Source organism: Poromitra crassiceps, assembly GCF_964638095.1.
Source record: "Poromitra crassiceps genome assembly, chromosome: 18".
Taxonomy (NCBI): Eukaryota; Metazoa; Chordata; class Actinopteri; order Beryciformes; family Melamphaidae; genus Poromitra; species Poromitra crassiceps.
Genome location: NC_139636.1, coordinates 3,974,490 through 3,994,668, shown reverse-complemented (window position 1 = coordinate 3,994,668; position 20,179 = coordinate 3,974,490). Strand labels below are relative to the sequence as shown.

At 44.7% G+C, this 20,179-nt stretch overlaps 2 protein-coding genes across 3 annotated transcripts in view; both read right to left on the bottom strand.

Moving 5' to 3' along the window:
• The window catches only part of LOC310792653 (suppressor of tumorigenicity 7 protein homolog), a 93,805-nt gene extending 88,164 nt beyond the window's left edge, over positions 1-5,641 (bottom strand). For both annotated transcript variants that reach the window (XM_083654372.1, XM_083654373.1), the window contains exon 1: positions 5,532-5,641. The gene's annotated coding sequence lies outside the window, so the exon portion shown is untranslated. The remainder of the gene's footprint in view (positions 1-5,531) is intronic.
• A 1,764-nt stretch (positions 5,642-7,405) lies between these two features.
• LOC310792623 (F-actin-capping protein subunit alpha-2) overlaps positions 7,406-20,179 on the bottom strand; it is a 42,084-nt gene continuing 29,310 nt past the window's right edge. Inside the window, exons 4-10 of the mRNA XM_083654340.1 lie at positions 18,944-19,007; positions 15,622-15,828; positions 13,320-13,399; positions 11,208-11,286; positions 10,561-10,632; positions 9,203-9,265; positions 7,406-8,544 (exon numbers count right to left, since the gene is read on the bottom strand). Of these exons, the coding sequence (XP_083510466.1) occupies positions 8,404-8,544; positions 9,203-9,265; positions 10,561-10,632; positions 11,208-11,286; positions 13,320-13,399; positions 15,622-15,828; positions 18,944-19,007 (706 nt within the window). The 3' untranslated portion in view covers positions 7,406-8,403. The remainder of the gene's footprint in view (positions 8,545-9,202; positions 9,266-10,560; positions 10,633-11,207; positions 11,287-13,319; positions 13,400-15,621; positions 15,829-18,943; positions 19,008-20,179) is intronic.

Here is a 20,179-nt window from a genome sequence, read left to right as displayed (position 1 = left end):
AATCAAAGAATGAAGGATTCTTTCTAGATCCCACCACCAAACCTTCACCAGACAGGACTGTATGTATGATTGAAGAGGCAGAGATGGCAGTTTCACCACTGACCTCAACGGACCAGAATGCAATGCAACCACAAGACATGTGTTGTGCAACGGCTGAGCTGCACTCTTACCAGGCTATAGACCCATTTCACAGCAACCGTTTTGAGGTGGTACAGCAGGAAGTAAAGCAGGTGTAACCAATACCATTAATTAGGGTTCCATTCCATTGAAGTGTTCCAGTGCCCTCATAATGTCATTGGTTACACCTGCTTTACTTCCTGCATTACCACCTCAAATGGTTGCTGTGAAAATGGTCTATATCTCACTCTCTCCACCTACACTGTTGAATGCGACAAGTTCCCCCCCATTCTCTGGGGGTTGGTGAAACATAGGAAATGGCAAACTGAAATAGACAGTAGACCAGGCAAGTTGAGGGAAAGTGGATTCCCCAAAAAACACTTCATCACAACAGCCTGGAGTGCGTCTAACATCACAGACCGATGAGATCTAACAGTGTAAGAGGAAAGGGGGATTTGTGGGAAATTACCAGCTGCCAGAAGACATATGCTGCTCACTTTCTGTCTCTTGCTGTTGATTATGATGCACGGCTCGACCAGTCACTTTGGCAGATAATAACAAACATCATAGTTAGTATTAAGTCAGCTTCCTGACTTGTCTACATCTGCATGAAACTTCATCAGACACTAAGACAGCAGGCCTATATGGCTGACTGTCACGTCTGTCTGAGCTCAGAAAGGTTGTCTTTCCCCTCGTCTGTGCGTCACAGTGAGGGACACACGACAGACACTATGACGAGGGGAAAGCAGTGGAGAAAGGTTGTCTTCACCCTCGTCTGTGAGTCAGTGAGGGACGACAGACAAAAAGCAGTGGAGAAAGGTTGTCTTTCCCCTCGTCTGTGAGTCAGTGAGGGACGACAGACAAAAAGCAGTGGAGAAAGGTTGTCTTTCCCCTCGTCTGTGAGTCAGTGAGGGACGACAGACACTATGCTGATTCAGGGGAATCAGTCCAGTGATTTTTTTTTAAGTATCATTTTTGGACTTCCAGGGATTTTTGCAAAAAACACTAATTAGCTGATGATGTTAGGCCTTCATCCATTCCTGGAGGTAAGGCTTTACATGCTTTTCAATAAGGATTTTTTTTTCAATCTAACACTGCAATAAAACTGTTGCAGCTAATCTTTGACATACGGTAAACAAACTGGCATTTGAGGGGTTATCCCCCTTCCCCTGCTCCTTCCCCACCTCATCACTTTCCTGCTCTCTCCTCTCTCACATTCCCCCTGCTCTCCCCCCTGCTCCCTCCCCACCTCCTCCCTTTCCTGTTCTCCTCCCCCACTATTCTAAAGCATGGCACCCATTCTACCCTAAAGTATGGCGCCCATTCTATTCTATATTTCTATATTTTCTATATCTCTCTATCATATGATTGTTCAATGTATTATTATTACTACTGTAATTGCTACTGTTGTGTCAGCTAGAATTAGCTAGACATATTTTCTGTGAAGTCCTCTGAGACATGCTTGTGAATTAGGGCTATACAAATAAACTTGACTTGACCTCATGATAGGGACCAGCAAATAAAATAATAAAAATAATAATGAATACATAAATAAAAGTGCACGCATTCCACACATTCCAGCTTCCACAATATGTACCCCAACTGGATTTGGGGCCAGTGTGCTTTACAAAGGCACAGAGGCTCGCTGCTCCAATAAGTGTTCAAACATGTTTTTTGGCATCATGGTAACGTGAGAAAGGGGAACTAAGAGAAAAAAACGGTCATATTAATGAGGAAGAGGAAGTGACAAGATGTGAAGAGTGAAACGGATAACTTGGTTTAAATCTGCACCACAAGGTCAGAGTACAGAACAGCAGCACCGCTTCAGAGTCTCCTCCAATATCTCACCATGAAGCTGCCTGCAATCATCACACCATGAAGCTGCCTGCAATCAGGTTTAGAGCAGAGAGCATCCTCAGTCAAATCTGATAAGAGGAAGCCATGCTGAAACCATAATGTGACCAAGGTAAAAAAAAACTCCACAGCTCACTTCCATGTGGCTGCATACAAATAAGGACTGGGCAGTTGATAGTGAAGCCTATATTTTGTCCATCATAGTTTATACAATTCATAATTGTAGAATATTGGCAGTGCACATCAGTAAGTAATCAAAACATTTCATTTAATATCCGCCAAATACTTTGTACAAAATTAAAAATTTTGGCTCGCCTGCCAAGAAGTGGTAAAGTAAACTAACAAGCTTAAACAAGCGTAAACTAGCTTAGTGCTGTTCAATGCTTGCCGGCCAACTTGAAATGTCACATAGCTGATTAAATGAGCAGTGTGAACATTACTGTGCACAAACTTTCACTGACTCCATGTGTTAAATGTCACATAGCTGATTAAATGAGCAGTGTGAACATTACAGTGCACAAACTTTCACTGACTCCATGTGTTAAAGGTCACATAGCTGATTAAATGAGCAGTGTGACATTACAGTGCACATCTATTTCACTGACTTCATGTGTTAAAGGTCACATAGCTGATTAAATGAGCAGTGTGAACATTACTGTGCACAAACTTTCACTGACTCCATGTGTTAAAGGTCACATAGCTGATTAAATGAGCAGTGTGACATTACTGTGCACAAACTTTCACTGACTCCATGTGTTAAAGGTCACATAGCTGATTAAATGAGCAGTGTGACATTACAGTGCACATCTATTTCACTGACTTCATGTGTTAAAGGTCACATAGCTGATTAAATGAGCAGTGTGAACATTACTGTGCACAAACTTTCACTGACTCCATGTGTTAAAGGTCACATAGCTGATTAAATGAGCAGTGTGACATTACAGTGCACATCTATTTCACTGACTTCATGTGTTAAAGGTCACATAGCTGATTAAATGAGCAGTGTGACATTACAGTGCACATCTATTTCACTGACTTCATGTGTTAAATGTCACATAGCTGATTAAATGAGCAGTGTGAACATTACAGTGCACAAACTTTCACTGACTTCATGTGTTAAATGTCACATAGCTGATTAAATGAGCAGTGTGAACATTACAGTGCACAAACTATTTCACACTTCATGTGTTTCTCCATTACTCAGCATGAGCATTCACACAGAGGCTCAATTCAGTTATTCAAGAAATAGCCTAACTGCAAAGAGTTGATTATAGATGTCCTGATTATAGATGCATGCTAAGCTGTTGTAGACATGAAACAGTTAGACAGCTGATAACATTTTATTTAAGTCTCAGGTGTGGCGGAAGAGTAAAGTTATTTTGTGACAAGTAGGGACGATGATGACTAGACCGCAGAATTTGACAGTTGACACCAAAGAATAATTCCTGATGGCAGCAGCACTACTGATGGAGCACATCAAACAACATGCTGGGAGCCAGCTAACCAGTTAGACTGGCTGGTTGGTTACGCACTAGGTCTAGCCTAATTATTAATATTTAATTAGGGGGTAAGTAGAAAATCCATGGTAACAGCATGGTAAGAGATAAGCTATGTACTACAGTTAAGGACAAAATTTGTGGCTGGAGTTTTTACTAATTTGTGTTCCGTCTTCTTCAGTGTTCATGGCCATCGCCAAGACGGTAATGTGGTCACTTGCCTCTGTGTGTTTGTTCATCTGTCCATCTGTCCATCTGGCAGTGGCTGTTAGCACTTAGCAGGCCATCTCAAAAGGTTGGGCATGGATTTGCTCAAAACTTGGTATGAAGGTTGGTTATGAGCCAAGGAAGAAGCAATTAACTTTTCATGTTGGTTGGCCAAAATGTGGCAGCTGGTAGTTGGTTTAGTTTAGTTTATTATTTGCACTTACAAATGAAACTATAGATTTCAAGTTAGATGATGTGGTAGTGGGCGTGACATAATCACCAAAAGGTACACACACACACACACACACACACACACACACACACACACACCTTAACTTCCCTGTGGGGTGTCGTCAGACATGGAGTTCTTACTTAAAGATGTTTTTACATCAGTTTGGCCCTACCTCTCAGGCTCACTCACTCCCATTAAATTGCAAATGGCGTAGTAAACAATTTGGGATATTCAGTTTATGGATCCTTAACTTGAAAAAAGTTTGAGAACCACTGCATTTTAGGCAGTATGACTGATATGAATAATATGACTGACTTGCCTGCGGAAAACTATTCTTCAAAACAACAGTAGGCTATTTGAAATAAAATTGGGTTTAAGAGCTATATTTTGTAGTTTAAGGGAAAGGAAAGGCCTAATTTTCCATAATTTTCCTTCCAGGTTTTGGTGCAATTGCTGATAACTTCTTAAGACCTGGAAACATTCAGTCATTTTTCCATAGTTTTCCAGACCTACAGTGTGTAGGAAGCCTGCCAATAAAGAGGGCACAAACAAAAGACATCATGAACACCTCTGCTGAGAGGCACCAGTACGCCACATTAAAGCTGACGCACCTCACATGGTCCAGTGACCATGCTTTGGGTATGACTGTTCCAACACACACATACATACATACTCACTCACTCACTCACTCACTCACTCACACACACTCACACTCACACTCACACTCACACTCACACTCACACTCACACTCACACTCACTCACTCACTCACTCACTCACTCACTCACTCACTCACTCACACACACACACACACACACACACACACACACACACACACACACACACACACACACACACTCTCTCTCTCCAGTCTGTGTGTGCCTAAAGGCTCTCTTGCCCTCTCTAGTTGCAGCCAGCTGGCTTTCTGAAAGAACACATTCTTCCATCTGCTGCTCAGCACACAGTCACACACAGGAGACGCATCACTTGCTGCTATGAGCCAAGAGACAATAATGTCAATAATGCCAACTGACCACATTGCACACTCAACAGATGCAACAAACACTTAAAGGTCCAGAAGACTAATAGCAGCAGTGGTAAGCTGGAGATCTCTGGGGGGATCAGTGCTTTTACATTTCTGTAGAATAGCGAAGGCTGATCCTTGGTGTCAAATGAGCTATCGTGCAGATAGCAGAAAAACAGAAAGGGAACTTGTCTAAAGACACCATTGCGTAGTTCCCATCATAGTAAACTAGCAGATAAGGGCTTTAAAAGCTACATGATGAAAGTTACCCTGGACTTCTATCAACACAATGCAATGCTCTGCTCCTCCGGAGCTCCAGGTTTTAGGCTGCTTGGTAAGGAGGAAAAGTGCTTGAAGCATGTTAGTGATGCTCAGGCAGCATGCATGTAACGTAGCTAACAGCACAGCACGTTTCCAATGGTTTCCAAGCATGAGGGTTTCCATTTAAACTTGGCTACAGTACAGGTTAGCCACTCAGTCTGTTAGCTAAGTGCTAACGAGCTGGCTAACGTTGCACAAAAAACATAAAAACTTTCAACTTTAAAAAAGTGTGAGCCGACGTTCATGGAGTCGTGAAATCGCTGTGTGCTGTGTGAACTTACCTTAATGTGTGTCTGTCTGTGTGGAAGCCAGTTAAATCCTCCTCATGTGTAGCTAGCATGTCTTCCAGCAGCAGTCCATATGTCTCTGTAGTAGCAGCACCCTGTAGACGTGTCTGCACAGCACACTGGGCTAACGATAGCTCCCCAGTTAGCCAGCTGCTCGCTAATCTGGACAGTAACGGCCTCAAGATGGCGCTGTCGTTCATTTTACATTGACTCACATCTTAAATGAGGCATTGAGGTTGAATTAAGAATGAAGGCTGAAAAATGTAGTTCCCTAAAAGTGAGTCCCTGAGTGACTCCTGTGAAAATCTGCACAAAAGAATACCTGCAAACAATGAACATGATTATATTGTGCTATGGAAGCCAAATGATATGGAAATATAGCTATATATTTATCCACATTTAAGCTCCCATCATACTCGAGCCAGTGGAATAGTCGGCCCATGACCAATTAAAAAAGTATCTAAAGTTCTGAGACCAATAGACCCTTCTCACGGGGGCCATTTTGTGTCGAAAAGGCAGGGTAAACACAGGTGCAAGCAAAACACTAATGAGGGTTTCCAAATTACAATCATGGAAGTTGGAAACCCTCATTAGTGTTTTGCTTGCACCTGTGTTTGCCCTGCCTTTTCGACACAAAATGGCCCCCGTGAGAAGGGTCTATTGCCTCAGGTTTTCATGATTTGATTGCACAGTGAACTATTCTCATTTCTCATCAGTGTTTAAGGAGAGCGCTGTTGTGAAAGTTATTCTGAAATCTCTGTGTGTCACTGGTTTCTCTGTGGAGGCAGTATCATTCTGTTTCCCCAGTGTTTGCTTTCACATTTATTAACTGTCAGCATTACATGTTCTGCCTGCATGACATTGGCAAAAACACAAGCAGTCTACAAATAGGCTGTCAAGGAACTACTGGTAGCACTTTACATTACAGCTTCGTAAGATGATAATAGGGTTAATTGTGTGATAATAAAGATGTAATAATTATGATATACCATGTATATAGAGGAATGTAAAAACATAGGCTACATTTTCCTCTCACCTGTAGTGCTATTTATCCATCTAGATCGCTTTGTGAGAATATGTAAAACATGCCATATTTCTTTTAAATTATGTAACATTTTCTTGTTTGGGAAGGAGTGCTTTGGACTGTTGTTTGTTTGAGGTGCTCTTTAGATAGAGGGATTGGCCTATGGGCTTACTCTGTACTTGGGGGGCGTGCTCTGTACTTAGGGTGCGTGCTCTGTATTGGCCCCGGCTGGAGCTGGATAATATTGGAAATAAGGCTTGATGACTGTCCTCTTACATTTTCAAGGAAGAAAAACAACAAACACCTGAATATAAAAGTCAGGGGAAGGGTTAGTGCAGAAACACCTGGATGAGCCGTGGATCATGGCGGCAATACAAATCAATTGGCAACTTTGATATTTCATCTGCGCATTGAAGCCGTGGTCTCTTCTTGTTTTTCCGTTTGACTGAGAATTTAAACATTACGGTACTAAAACTTTTTAAGAAATTTGTTACATTTCTCTTAACTGAGGAAAAAGTGTGATGTGTTATTACCACACTGACAAAATCTTGTGTTTAATGCTGATCTGTGTTTTGGACCTAAAAGAACCCTAACTTCAGGTTTGTGATGAGGTGAGAACCGTGAGATGTAACACACATGCACTTGTGTTGTATTGAAAACTGATTCATTCTCGCCATTTTGCAATATTTGACATTTCTAAAGGTGTTGTCCATAACATTATTCAGACTAGAGATATGTTCAGCACAAAGCAATGCCACATATTATACCTTGTGTTTGATGTTAATTCGTCTATCTCTTTATATCATGGCATAGACAACAGTGGGAGAAATCAGCAAAGTCGGCAAATAGAAAATTTGTCATTTAATGCAACATAATTGTGACTGAATTACAATTAATCTCATGGAAATAAATCACCAAACTGACAGACATGATGTTTCATACAGGTATATATTACAATGTGCCTTGTTATATAATACAGTCAGGTTCTGTTTTTAATAAAAATAAGCACTGGAGGGGAGAGTGATACTTTTTTCAATTTTATAGTAAATTGGACATTATGCACATTACTTAGCAATTAATGACTTGTTAATTAAGCTTGTTAAGTTGTCACAGAACTCCCTGCGCTGAGTGAGAGTTCAGACAATGTCAAGTCAAAAGGCAATTTAGCCAGGAGAGTTGCAAGCTTGAGATTTGACATATGGGGCAAACCGTGAGGGAAGTACCAAAACCAGGGATACAAGGAACATTGAGTGGTTGACAACGGTGACTGCTTGTGCCAAAGATACCAGTCAATGAACACAAATAACGTTCTTTTTTGTATTTGACCGTAACCGCGTTGTGAAAGGAGTCTTCCGTTTTTAGCCAAAATATCTGAGCTCTTTTGTAACTGCAGACAGAATTCTCCCATAACATGATTTGTTTCACCATCATCGCAAACTCAACAGTTTTTTCAGCAGGTCAAACAAAAGGTGTGGTCTCACCAACACAATAAATATTGCACACGTGATTATTGTATAAGGGTGTTTTTGCATAATGAGTGTCCGCCGACTCCGCCCCTTCTCCCATGTCTTGTAATATTTCCTCAAGTTATACTTTCCGCAGATATGATTATCATCACTACTTTAGATTAAATATACAGAGGATTTAACAGTGTCTGTATACAAAAAATAACATCAGTAAAAGTAGACATCTGAAGTGTAACGTGAGACCTTGCTGTGAGACCAAACCTTTCTTTGTCCCCGTTTCTCTAATTTTTGTACAAAGACAATACAACTATCCAGTCATGCAATGTTGTTTGGGGTGTGGGGGGGGGGGGGGGTTCTGTTCTGTTGTCCTCTGTTTTTAAGCGTTCTGCATCTCCTTGCCGATCTTGTAGCTCAGGATCTTGTTCCAGTCGATCTTGGTGCGCGTCACGGGAAGCTGGCGGCGTAAGGCTTTGAAGGTAGTGTCCGACATGGTCTGGTAATTCTCGTTGATGGCGGTCTGGAAGAAAAGGAAGGGAGGGAGAGGGAGAGGGAGAGAGAAATGAGTTGAGCACCAAAATCAGGACAAATGGATGGAAAATGTATTTCAATTCCATATGGTCAATATGTTGTTGCAAGCTGCACATGTAGAATGGTGAACTAAGACACGAAAAACAATTTTAATTTACCCTTTTCAGGTATTTTTGCTTGATTAATTATTGAATTACATGAAGCACAGAGGCGACAACTATCCAATAGTTGTCATGAAAAGGGCATTCATCACAGTGATGGGGAACAAATAGTAATTCATTTTTAATCTGGAATTTCTCTCTCTCTCTCTCCATAAAATCATCATTCAACCCAACCTACATGTCAAGCCGTCATGTTCCCCGGCAACAATCGGTCTACATCACACTGAGCACAAACCCAAATCCTCAAATCCAGTCAAAATAATGATGAAAAAAAGTCAAAAACACACACATCCCAGCTGAGTCCGGCAGTAAGGTGCAGAGCTGGGAGAAAACACTGGAAAAAGTCAACCCTGCTCGAAACGTCACCACCGGTGCAATAAAAAGAAACTTGACTGGAGCGCTCGCGGTGTGCGTTCTGTTGTTGAACGATGCCCTTCTCCAGATAAATAAAGGTTAATAAATGATCCAGGTGAGATGGTTTCATACCTGGTAGTCATTCTCTGCAGCCTCCATGATCTTGATGAACTCCTTTGCAGTTGCAGCCTCGTTCTGAAAGGAGGCAGAGAAAGAGAGGATAGAGAGGATAGAGAGGAAGATGCCTCGTTTAGTTTCTTACAATATAGACCAGTGTTTTTCAACCACTGTGTCACGGCACACCTGTGTGTCACGGCACACCTGTGTGCCACCCCACTAAAGCAGGGGTCAAAACAAAGCAAAAAATGCTGCGCTCGCAACAACGTACTATGATGCTGCTATGTTTCTTTTTTCCAGTTTTGAAGAGGCACACATAACACAGTGTCCACACAGCTATCTCTGGTCATGCCAGCTCATTTCAGGGACGGCATTAGCTCGGGAGGTAGAGCAGGTCGGCCAATGACTCAAGGGTTGGCGGTTCGAATCCCGCTCCCTCCCAGCTGTTGTCGTTGTGTCCTTGGGCAAGACACTTAACCCTCATTGCCTCGTATGAATGGGTATGAATATCTATGAATGTTGGTGGTGGTCGGAGGGGCCGTAGGCGCGAAATGGCTGCCACGCTTCCGTCAGTCTTCCCCAGGGCAGCTGTGGCTACATCACCCGTAGCTTTCCACCACTGGTACGAATGGTGTGAATGAATAATGATTCCTGTGAAGCGCTTTGGGTGTCTAGAAAAGCGCTATATAAATCCAATCATTATTATTATTATTATTATTATTTGTGGACGGAAATAAAAAAGAGGGTTGAATGTCAGGTGTATGATGACTGGCCCAAAAATAATCATCACAAATTAATATTACAAATGGAGAGATATATTTATATATATATTATATATATATATATATATATATATATATATATATATATATATATATATATATATATATATATAATATATTATATTATATTATATATATATTATATATTATATATATTATATATATATTTATATATAATATTTTTAATCAGAGAGATGTTATACTGTAGATCAGATATCTGAGGAGCCTGTTTGACTGGAGATGACGCCAGTATACGGACACATTTCTCAAATATTTCCAAACGATTTCCAAAGCATTTCTAAAGACTGCCAGGAGGCAATGGAGTGGACTTTGTTGAAATACTGTAGTTGAACATGTAATGTCTTCATATCATATCTGTGCATGCATGTAGAATCTGTAGCCCTCATACACTTATAGGTTTTGGTGTCAACTGGCCACACCAACTGCCCACAACAACTGCAGACTAATGTAGACAAAGACAGACTCTGCCCAACTGGGAATCCTGTCTAAAATGGGGAGAATACTGTAGTCTTTTGGTGTAACCTCAGCTTAACACAACTTCAGTTCCATGGATGCTCATGATGTACTCACAGACATGGACATGGACTCCTGGACCTCTTTGTGGCTCACCAGCTGAACATTGCCGTCTTCATAGTAATGGACCTGCAAATGTTTCGCTTTAGTTCATCTGCACATCTGACTGATACAAAACTGAAGAAAAGCAGAAATACAAGCTGTGTGCGTGGTGATACAAATAGACCCTTTTGGAGGTTATTTATGCAAAACACCCCAAAAGAAACAGAGGAAAGCATATCAGGATGGGTGAAATTGGAAACCAGAAACCAAAAGACATTATGACTCACAGGAGAAGTGTGCAACACCAGAGGGAACAAAATGCATAGTAAATATCAAGTATGGGAAATCAAATGACAAAATAATCTAGTTGTCAGGAAAGTGAAGTGTGCTAAAACTGAAAATAACACACTTTCAGACTGGGCGTGTGTTCAAAATTTAGAACAGTTAAAAGAGACACATGCATGCGCGCGCACACGCATGCACACACACTCACACTCACACACACACACACACACACACACACACACACACACACACACACACAGCTCTGAAAAGACAAGACACTAAGCGTGTACTGTACAGTCTGCATATGCTCACTCGCTCACTCACACACACACACACACCTCTTAACATCTTAAAATTGTCCCCCCCCCCCCACACACCTGGATTTTCATGATGCCTGCCACTTGAGTGGTGGTGGGGGAGATGGTAAATTTCCATTCTGACCTCCAGCGTCCGTTCCTGTCAGAGAGGCAGAGGCAAGCACTCATTAGCAGTCTTTCTAGTTTCTACCATGACTGAGGACAACATCAGGCCAAACGCAGGATAGCTGCTGGCATGAAACTCTTTGAGGACGTCATCAGGCCAAACGCAGGATAGCTGCTGGCATGAAACTCATTGAGGACGTCATCAGGCCAAACGCAGGATAGCTGCTGGCATGAAACTCATTGAGGACGTCATCAGTGAGCACGGTGGCTCAGTGGTAGAGCTGTCGCCTCGCAGTCAGAAGGTCCTGAGTTCGATTCTCTCCTGGGACACTGTGGGCGCTGTGGTTGTGTTCCCCCCCATATCTTCAGTGCCTACTGCCCAGGTGGGGTATCTCGTCGTAAGGGCCTTTCTGTCTGTGTGGAGTTTGCATGTTCTCCCCGTGCTCCCCCAGGGGGGTTCCTCCGTATATAACCCCCCCCCCCCCCCCCCCCCCCCATTAAAAACATGCAGAAGATCAGATCGTCATCGTCATCCGACCAGTGACGACAACATCCGAAGTCGGTCCCCGGGCGCTGTACGAGAAAGCGACCACTGCTCCTGGCCTGCCCTCCGGAGGAAAGGACAAAGCCAGGATGGGTTAAATGCAGAGGACAAATTTCACCGGCCACCGTCAGCATGTGTGTGTTGTGGCCCTCCGTGCATGTGTTGATTGTAATCGTGTGACAATAAAGACGGGCTTGTCCGTCTGAAATCGTTTAATCAGGCCAAACGCAGGATAGCTGCTGGCATGAAACTCATTGAGGACGTCATCAGGCCAAAAGCAGGATAGCTGCTGGCATGAAACTCATTGAGGACGTCATCAGGCCAAAAGCAGGATAGCTGCTGGCATGAAACTCATTGAGGACGTCATCAGGCCAAAAGCAGGATAGCTGCTGGCATGAAACTCATTGAGGACCTCGTCAGGCCAAAAGCAGGATAGCTGCTGGCATGAAACTCATTGAGGACCTCGTCAGGCCAAAAGCAGGATAACTGCTGGCATGAAACTCATTGGGGGCTCAGTGTGGTTTACTGGGAGATGTGAGGTCTTTCAAACTATACTGAGTTGAACAGTAACTGAACTGTGTCCCTCACTAAAAAGCCCCAGATCTGCTTCAGGAAGTTCAGTCATACTGTTGGATATTCCATCACAATTAGTCAGCTGAGAAGGTCAACTCAGGGTTTAATATTGAGTTTTTCAAAGATCCAAAGGGAGCAAATAAGCACTTAAGCGTTCCTCACTTGAAACATGAGGCACTTGAGCTGCCCAACATCCTATATGTCTTCACATAACACATGGGTGCCATTAATATGATATGAAATAAGAAACTTAAATGACTACAGAGTTTAAAGCAATAAGGAGTTTAAAAGTTTAAGTTAGCAATTAGAAGTTACAGTAGTTTCCAGAAGATTTGTTTTTCGTCATTAATATACAAATATATACTCCGAATCTAATTAGATCATCCAAACCGTTAAATGAAAGTATCGTAAAGACTATTCCATCTGTTAACTGTTGCTTTTTATGTGCATGCTAAATGGCTTGGATAAACATTCAAAAATGTACAAAATGTACTGCCAATTTCAGTTTCACAATCTGGCCCCGACTCATTGAAATAGCCCTGCTCTAAAAGCTCCTCATTGACTTTTTGGATAGTAGCTGACAACATACAGGAGCCATGGGATCAGTAAAATAGGATTGGTGCAGTCCTTATCCAATTAGATTAACCCGATCGGTCCTTATCCAATCAGATTAACCCGATCAGGGATGGCTCAACAACGCTTATGAGGCATAACAATCTAAGGCTCTCAGAGGAAAGTGACAATGAAAGCAACGCTTTTCAAGGGTCTTGTACACAATCATCATCAAACATGTGTGGCTTTTTAAATGATGCGTTTCAAAATCTTCAAAATGCATTTTGATTTAGGCACTATCTTTCTGGCTGCTTTGGGTGTAATGTGAAATAGGCTAATAACTCCATCTCAAACATAGGTCTCACATGCAATATCAAATAACTCCATCTCAAACATACCAGAAGTTTTTTGGTTGAAACTGATGGCACTCGATGCACACGATGATGGTTTGATGTCCGTCAATGGTTTTCCCGTAAATCTGAGGGGACAAGCAAACGGTGTCTAAGACAACTTCCCAAAATTAGCCCCAGACCTGTCAAATGTATGTAGGACATGTGTGCATGCATGTACAGTACAGTACATGCAATGCATGTCATAGTGTACATGTATGTATGTACACTATGTACCAACTGAAGAAAGAGGTGGTTTGTGGTTAAACATCCTGTGTAGACAGCTGGAGACGGATAGAAAAGAAAGATGATGGCGAGCTGAAACTAACAGGTTGTAAATGTGTGAAGTGTTTAGAGGCTATTCAGTCGACCACATGCTACACATTCACAGCACAGACTCCTGTATTTACAACAGAACAGTGCTGTTCACTTTGCATTCATAAATAAGTACCAAAACAGGGGCTATACTAGACCAATGATTTCCAAACAGTTGAACGTCTTTGCTGTACTGGGTCGGTTGAAATAATTCTTACTCGGTACTTGTGTTGCTTCCTCGTTGTGCTTGTAAGCACAATGGATTTATAAAAGGCAGGAGAAGAGATAATGCCATCCTGGAGTGGAGGTACTGGTCCAGCAGAACAGTTTTAAACTCAAGGAGTTGTTACACTAAAAGAGTCATTGCGGGGTCCGGGTTTTGCAGCGCTAGATTCCCTGCCTAGTGCCTACCAACACGAGGGTCGCAGGTTCGAGTCCCCGTGTTGCCTCCGGCTCGGTCAGGTGTCCATACAGGCACAATTGTCCGTGTCTGCGGGTGGGAAGCTGGATTAAAGTTGCATTCAGCGATGTTTTGGTTTGTTGTTGGATAGTGGGAGGTGGGCGACCTCCCACTATCTAGGAGGTCAGATCGCGATGCCTGTAAAAGACTATATGTATTTTTTCACCCCAAATCCAATCCATCAGTGACTCTCTACCTCGAGTTCTGGTTGCAGAGATACGTCCGCCCTGCCTGCAGGACTACAGGAGAGAGATAGAGGACAGCGGGGGGGTTGGGGGTTCCAAGTTGGGGGGTTGGGGGTTCCAAGTTACTGACCCAACACTCTATTTCAGTGATTGCTGTCAGAACATAGAGCCATTTAACACTTATTTTAACACAAAAACATCGCTGAATGCAGCTTTAATAATAAGGTCATACTTTCTTTATCCCTGGAGGTCAGAGAGAACCTGCAGTATTCTGTTTGTGAAGCGTAACATGTTTTTAACACATTAAATAAGGTATTCACATCAAAGCTCTGTCTGTTCAGTGACACCTTATGACTCAAGGACCTATAAACAAGTCAGCGCAGGAAAATAGAGCTGGAGCTTAACTGAGCTCACCTTGGTTTTTGGAGTAGAAAACTGCCTTCAAATGGCTTTGGTGTGACTGAAGTTAGTCTAGTCTTTAGCTGCCATGGGCTCAGACACACTGCTCAGCGGAGATATGCTCATTTAAATGCAGGGTTTGTTCAAAGTTCTTGATCTTTAAAATCAACCAATGACTCATTCAATATACAGGGATCTATTTCAAACCGCCGTTGGCTGGTTGTGGCCTGTGACTAATGAAAAACGGTGCTTCTATACGGCTTTACAAGAGTGTGAGGGTCGTGAAACTGAGTTAATCTCCTGCTTAGACAGAACAATAGTCGGTAGAGGTGGATTGAATGGTGTGTGTGTGTGTGTGTGTGTGTGTGTGTGTGTGCGCGCGTGCGCGCGTGCGTGTGTGTGTGGGGGGGGGGGTTCCTTTGTTGGACAGTATGCCTCGAATTTGGTGAATCTTAAATTTGTGTCCAAAATTGGAATTTCAATCCACATAAAAATAGTATAGTATCAGCACTAAGGCGAACATCTCTACTCTCATCTGGAAGTCAATGGGACTTTTGTATGGAGATTTGGGTTAAATGCCTGAAATAAGGTCTGTGGTTAACACAAGTTTATGAAACTGTGACCTTTGTGTTCAGCATGATAAGCTACACAAATGAACACCACTTTTATGATTTTTGAAGCAGAAATGTGATGGCCAAAACATTTTGATTTTCAGAAAAGGCTTAAAAAATCAGTGGTGTTTATTTGTGAAGATTCTTTTGCTGAACACAAGGGGGTTTAGTATCCTAAACCTTTGTAAACCACACACCTTATTTCAGACATCTAACCAAAACCCCCATACAAAAGTCCCTTGACTTCCGGACGAGGGGAACCGGGCGATGCTAACTTCCAGGTTTTAGGACTCATTCCTACGGCACTCTTGGGGTTACGGGCCGGGTGGGGTGGGACGTACGGTGCAGACTCCGTTGGGGTAGTGCTCCTTGACGTAGGCGCGCACGGCCGAGTCCACGGCGCTCCGCCAGCCCTCCAGGGAGCCGTCGGCGTCGTGGGGCCGCGGGTCGCTCGCCTCCTTCCTCAGGTGGTCGAACTTGAAGGAGATCTTGTTCTTGGGGTCCAGAACCCGGCCGTTCCCCAGGTCACCGTGCTCTGTGATTAAGACCTGGAGAGGAGAGGAGAGGGAGAAAGAAAGAATATGTTAAGTGTACCACCATGCTGGATCACCTTGTAGAGCGTGGACCACAAAGGCTTAGTCCTTCGCATGGCCCACCCAGATTCAAATCCCACCCGTGGTCCTTTGTCATCCTCTAAAGCCTACTGTCCTATCCAATAAAGGCAAAAATGGCCAAAACAATCATCTAAAAAAAAAAGAGTGTACCATAAAGAGTGTACCATGCTGCGTTAAAGAGTGTACTATGCTGCGTTAAAGAGTGTACCATGCTGTGTACCATGCTGCGTTAAAGAGTGTACCATGCTGTGTTGTGTTAGAGTGTACCATGCTGCGTTGTGATTTGTCTCTGATTCAGGTTTCCGCACACATCACGTTTGTATGAGAAAGTTGGTCCAAAGGCCTTCTTATTTATAGGGTTGGAGTGAATCTGTTTTTATATGTGTTTTGTGTTTTGTATTTTTTTTTTTTTTTTTTGTTCTTTGCTCTAATTACATTTTTTTTATTTAAAAAATGTATCCAAAAAAAGAAAGGAGGAGAGACACACAGATGTCAGCCTCAACTTTGCATATAGCGCCTTCTGTCTCAACAGGCAATGCAGCCTGCTGTGCTGGGGGACAGACAGACAGACAGGCAGTGCAGCCTGCTGTGCTGGTGGACAGACAGACAGGCAGTGCAGTCTGCTGTGCTGGGGGACAGACAGACAGGCAGTGCAGCCTGCTGTGCTGGGAGACAGACAGACAGGCAGTGCAGTCTGCTGTGCTGGGAGACAGACAGGCAGGCAGTGCAGTCTGCTGTGCTGGGGGACAGACAGGCAGGCAGTGCAGTCTGCTGTGCTGGGAGACAGACAGGCAGGCAGTCTGCTGTGCTGGGAGACAGACAGGCAGGCAGTGCAGTCTGCTGTGCTGGGGGACAGACAGACAGGCAGGCAGTGCAGTCTGCTGTGCTGGGGGACAGACAGACAGGCAGGCAGTGCAGCCTGCTGTGCTGGGGGACAGACAGGCAGGCAGTGCAGCCTGCTGTGCTGGTGGACAGACAGACAGGCAGTGCAGTCTGCTGTGCTGGGGGACAGACAGACAGACAGACAGACAGGCAGTGCAGTCTGCTGTGCTGGGGGACAGACAGACAGGCAGTGCAGCCTGCTGTGCTGGGGGACAGACAGACAGGCAGTGCAGCCTGCTGTGCTGGGGGACAGACAGACAGGCAGTGCAGTCTGCTGTGCTGGGGGACAGACAGACAGGCAGTGCAGCCTGCTGTGCTGGGGGACAGACAGACAGGCAGTGCAGCCTGCTGTGCTGGGGGACAGACAGACAGGCAGTGCAGCCTGCTGTGCTGGGGGACAGACAGGCAGTGCAGTCTGCTGTGCTGGGGGACAGACAGACAGGCAGTGCAGCCTGCTGTGCTGGGGGACAGACAGACAGGCAGTGCAGCCTGCTGTGCTGGGGGACAGACAGACAGGCAGTGCAGCCTGCTGTGCTGGGGACAGACAGACAGGCAGTGCAGCCTGCTGTGCTGGGGGACAGACAGGCAGTGCAGCCTGCTGTGCTGGGGGACAGACAGACAGGCAGTGCAGTCTGCTGTGCTGGGGGACAGACAGACAGGCAGTGCAGCCTGCTGTGCTGGGGGACAGACAGACAGGCAGTGCAGTCTGCTGTGCTGGGGGACAGACAGACAGGCAGTGCAGCCTGCTGTGCTGGGGGACAGACAGACAGGCAGTGCAGTCTGCTGTGCTGGGGGACAGACAGACAGGCAGTGCAGTCTGCTGTGCTGGGGGACAGACAGGCAGTGCAGTCTGCTGTGCTGGGGGACAGACAGACAGGCAGTGCAGTCTGCTGTGCTGGGGGACAGACAGACAGGCAGTGCAGTCTGCTGTGCTGGGGGACAGACAGACAGGCAGTGCAGTCTGCTGTGCTGGGGGACAGACAGACAGGCAGTGCAGTCTGCTGTGCTGGGGGACAGACAGACAGGCAGTGCAGTCTGCTGTGCTGGGGGACAGACAGACAGGCAGTGCAGTCTGCTGTGCTGGGGGACAGACAGACAGGCAGTGCAGTCTGCTGTGCTGGGGGACAGACAGACAGACAGGCAGTGCAGTCTGCTGTGCTGGGGGACAGACAGACAGACAGGCAGTGCAGTCTGCTGTGCTGGGGGACAGACAGACAGGCAGTGCAGTCTGCTGTGCTGGGGGACAGACAGGCAGTGCAGTCTGCTGTGCTGGTGGACAGACAGACAGACAGGCAGTGCAGTCTGCTGTGCTGGGGGACAGACAGTGGACTTTCAGTCAGCGGAGCGGGAACACGATGGGGACATGATGACATCTTTACACAAGACGCTGCAATAAGACTTAGCTGATATTCTAATGCCTTCACACACACACTCACGGCAGGCAGGCAGAAGGCATGACCACATGTTGTTGTGGACAAACAGCCATCTTGTTTGGGCTGGGCAATATGAACAAAATCAAATATCACTCAGTATATTTTGGACCAAATACCTCGATATCGATTTTGCGACAAAATTGTAGGGATGACTATTGGTGCATTCACAAAATATTGACACAATGAGATTTTTGATAAATATTCATCCGTAATATGGATGTAATGACTAAGTAGGTAAAGGCAAATAATAGAACCGCTAGAAGTGAGAACTACAATATCCACTTGTGCGGTAGCTGGAGGGCTAAAATGATGATGCTGATTGGATATTGTTGGATATCGTGGTCATAATACATGAATCACAATTATTACTGCACTTTTTGCATATTATATCAATGTCAAATTGGATTATTTATTATTTTATTTTTTTAAATATACAATGCGCAATGATGTATGAGGCAACAATAATGGATTCTCTCATTTGAAATGGATGATTGTAACGGTGGGCCAGTGGGCTGTGCTGTGCAGTGAGTGAAGCTCACTCCACGAGACCTCAAGAGACGCTCTAGCGACAGATGCTAGAGCCCCATGGGCTTTAGCCTCCTTGCTAGAGCGTCCCCCTCCAAAGCGGGAGGTTCCAACTTCCCAGTTGGATTCCCAGGTGCGGGAGGACGACACAACCAGGTGGACTCAGACCCACGGTGTCACCACCAGGTCAGAATCAGAGGCACACTCACCTGTTCTTCATAGCCCTCCACTTTCACCGGGGTAAACTGGTCCACATTGTACTGTGCAAACGCACTGCAGAGAGAGAGGCGCACGCACGCACGCGCACACACACACACACACACACACACACACACACACACACACAACAAACAAAAGTTTGGTTAGTCTCGACACAACTTCTGTTTTAAATTCCATACTCTGTCCCAGGGCCCGAAATTAACAGTCGCCAAGCACCAAATGCGACTAGATTTGACATTTTGGCGAGTGACCCTCAGAGGGCTGTCTGCCACCTGGTGAGTAGCCTAGATGTTTGTATCATCACACTTTGGTGTTGCTGTGGCTTCTCCTCTCCTTCTCTCCTCTGCCTGCTGTGTCTGAATTTCACAAAGGTGGGGGCTGAGCGACACAGGGTTCACTACATTCGCTGCAGTTGCGTTTCGAACACGAGTGCAAGCAGTTAAGTAAGGGTTAATGCACGACGAGGTGTCCATTATCACTTTTTAAGGGACGACGTGGAGGCGTGAACCGTCCGAGGCGAAGCCGAGGATGGTTGCCTCCGCGAAGTCACACAAGCTACCTGCGCCATTTTGTTTATTGTTTGTCATAGCAAGCTGTTTCAGCGTGAGATTCATCATGACCTGTTGGTCTCTGTGCTAACCATTTCAGCCCAAAATGTTTCAACAATCTGGGGCAGTACAATCAAGGTTTAGCCACAAAATTAACACTTCTAGCTGGAGCGACGCCAACTGTACATGATCCAGCAACTGCGGAGGTGCATTCGGTAAGTCTAGGCATTTTGAGATGTCCTGTTTAGCGTAGCAAGCGTTAAGTTAGCGATAGCTCGTTGCTAACATTAGTTGTGGACACAACCTAGCGTGCTGGTCCACGGACGCTAATCTGATTGGCCCATTGCGCTGGGAGCCTGGGGCGGGCTCTCCCCCAGCGGCCAATGGGAACTGTTAGTTCTGAATATATTATAGAAACAGACCATTCCTGGGAAGCGACGGAAGTGAGAACTCCATCAGAACGAACGGGGTTGCTATATTTTCGACAAATTAATCCAGAATCATGTTTTATGGACCAGAGACACGTTTTTAAGAGGTTACAGCTGCACGAATTGGGACCTTTAATTGAATTTCCATTTTCATCTCTAACACACACTCTGCACCTGCAAGCTGGTTGGCAGGAGAAGACTACAAAGAACACACACTCACACAAAAAGCGCTGTTGTTCACATTACCCTT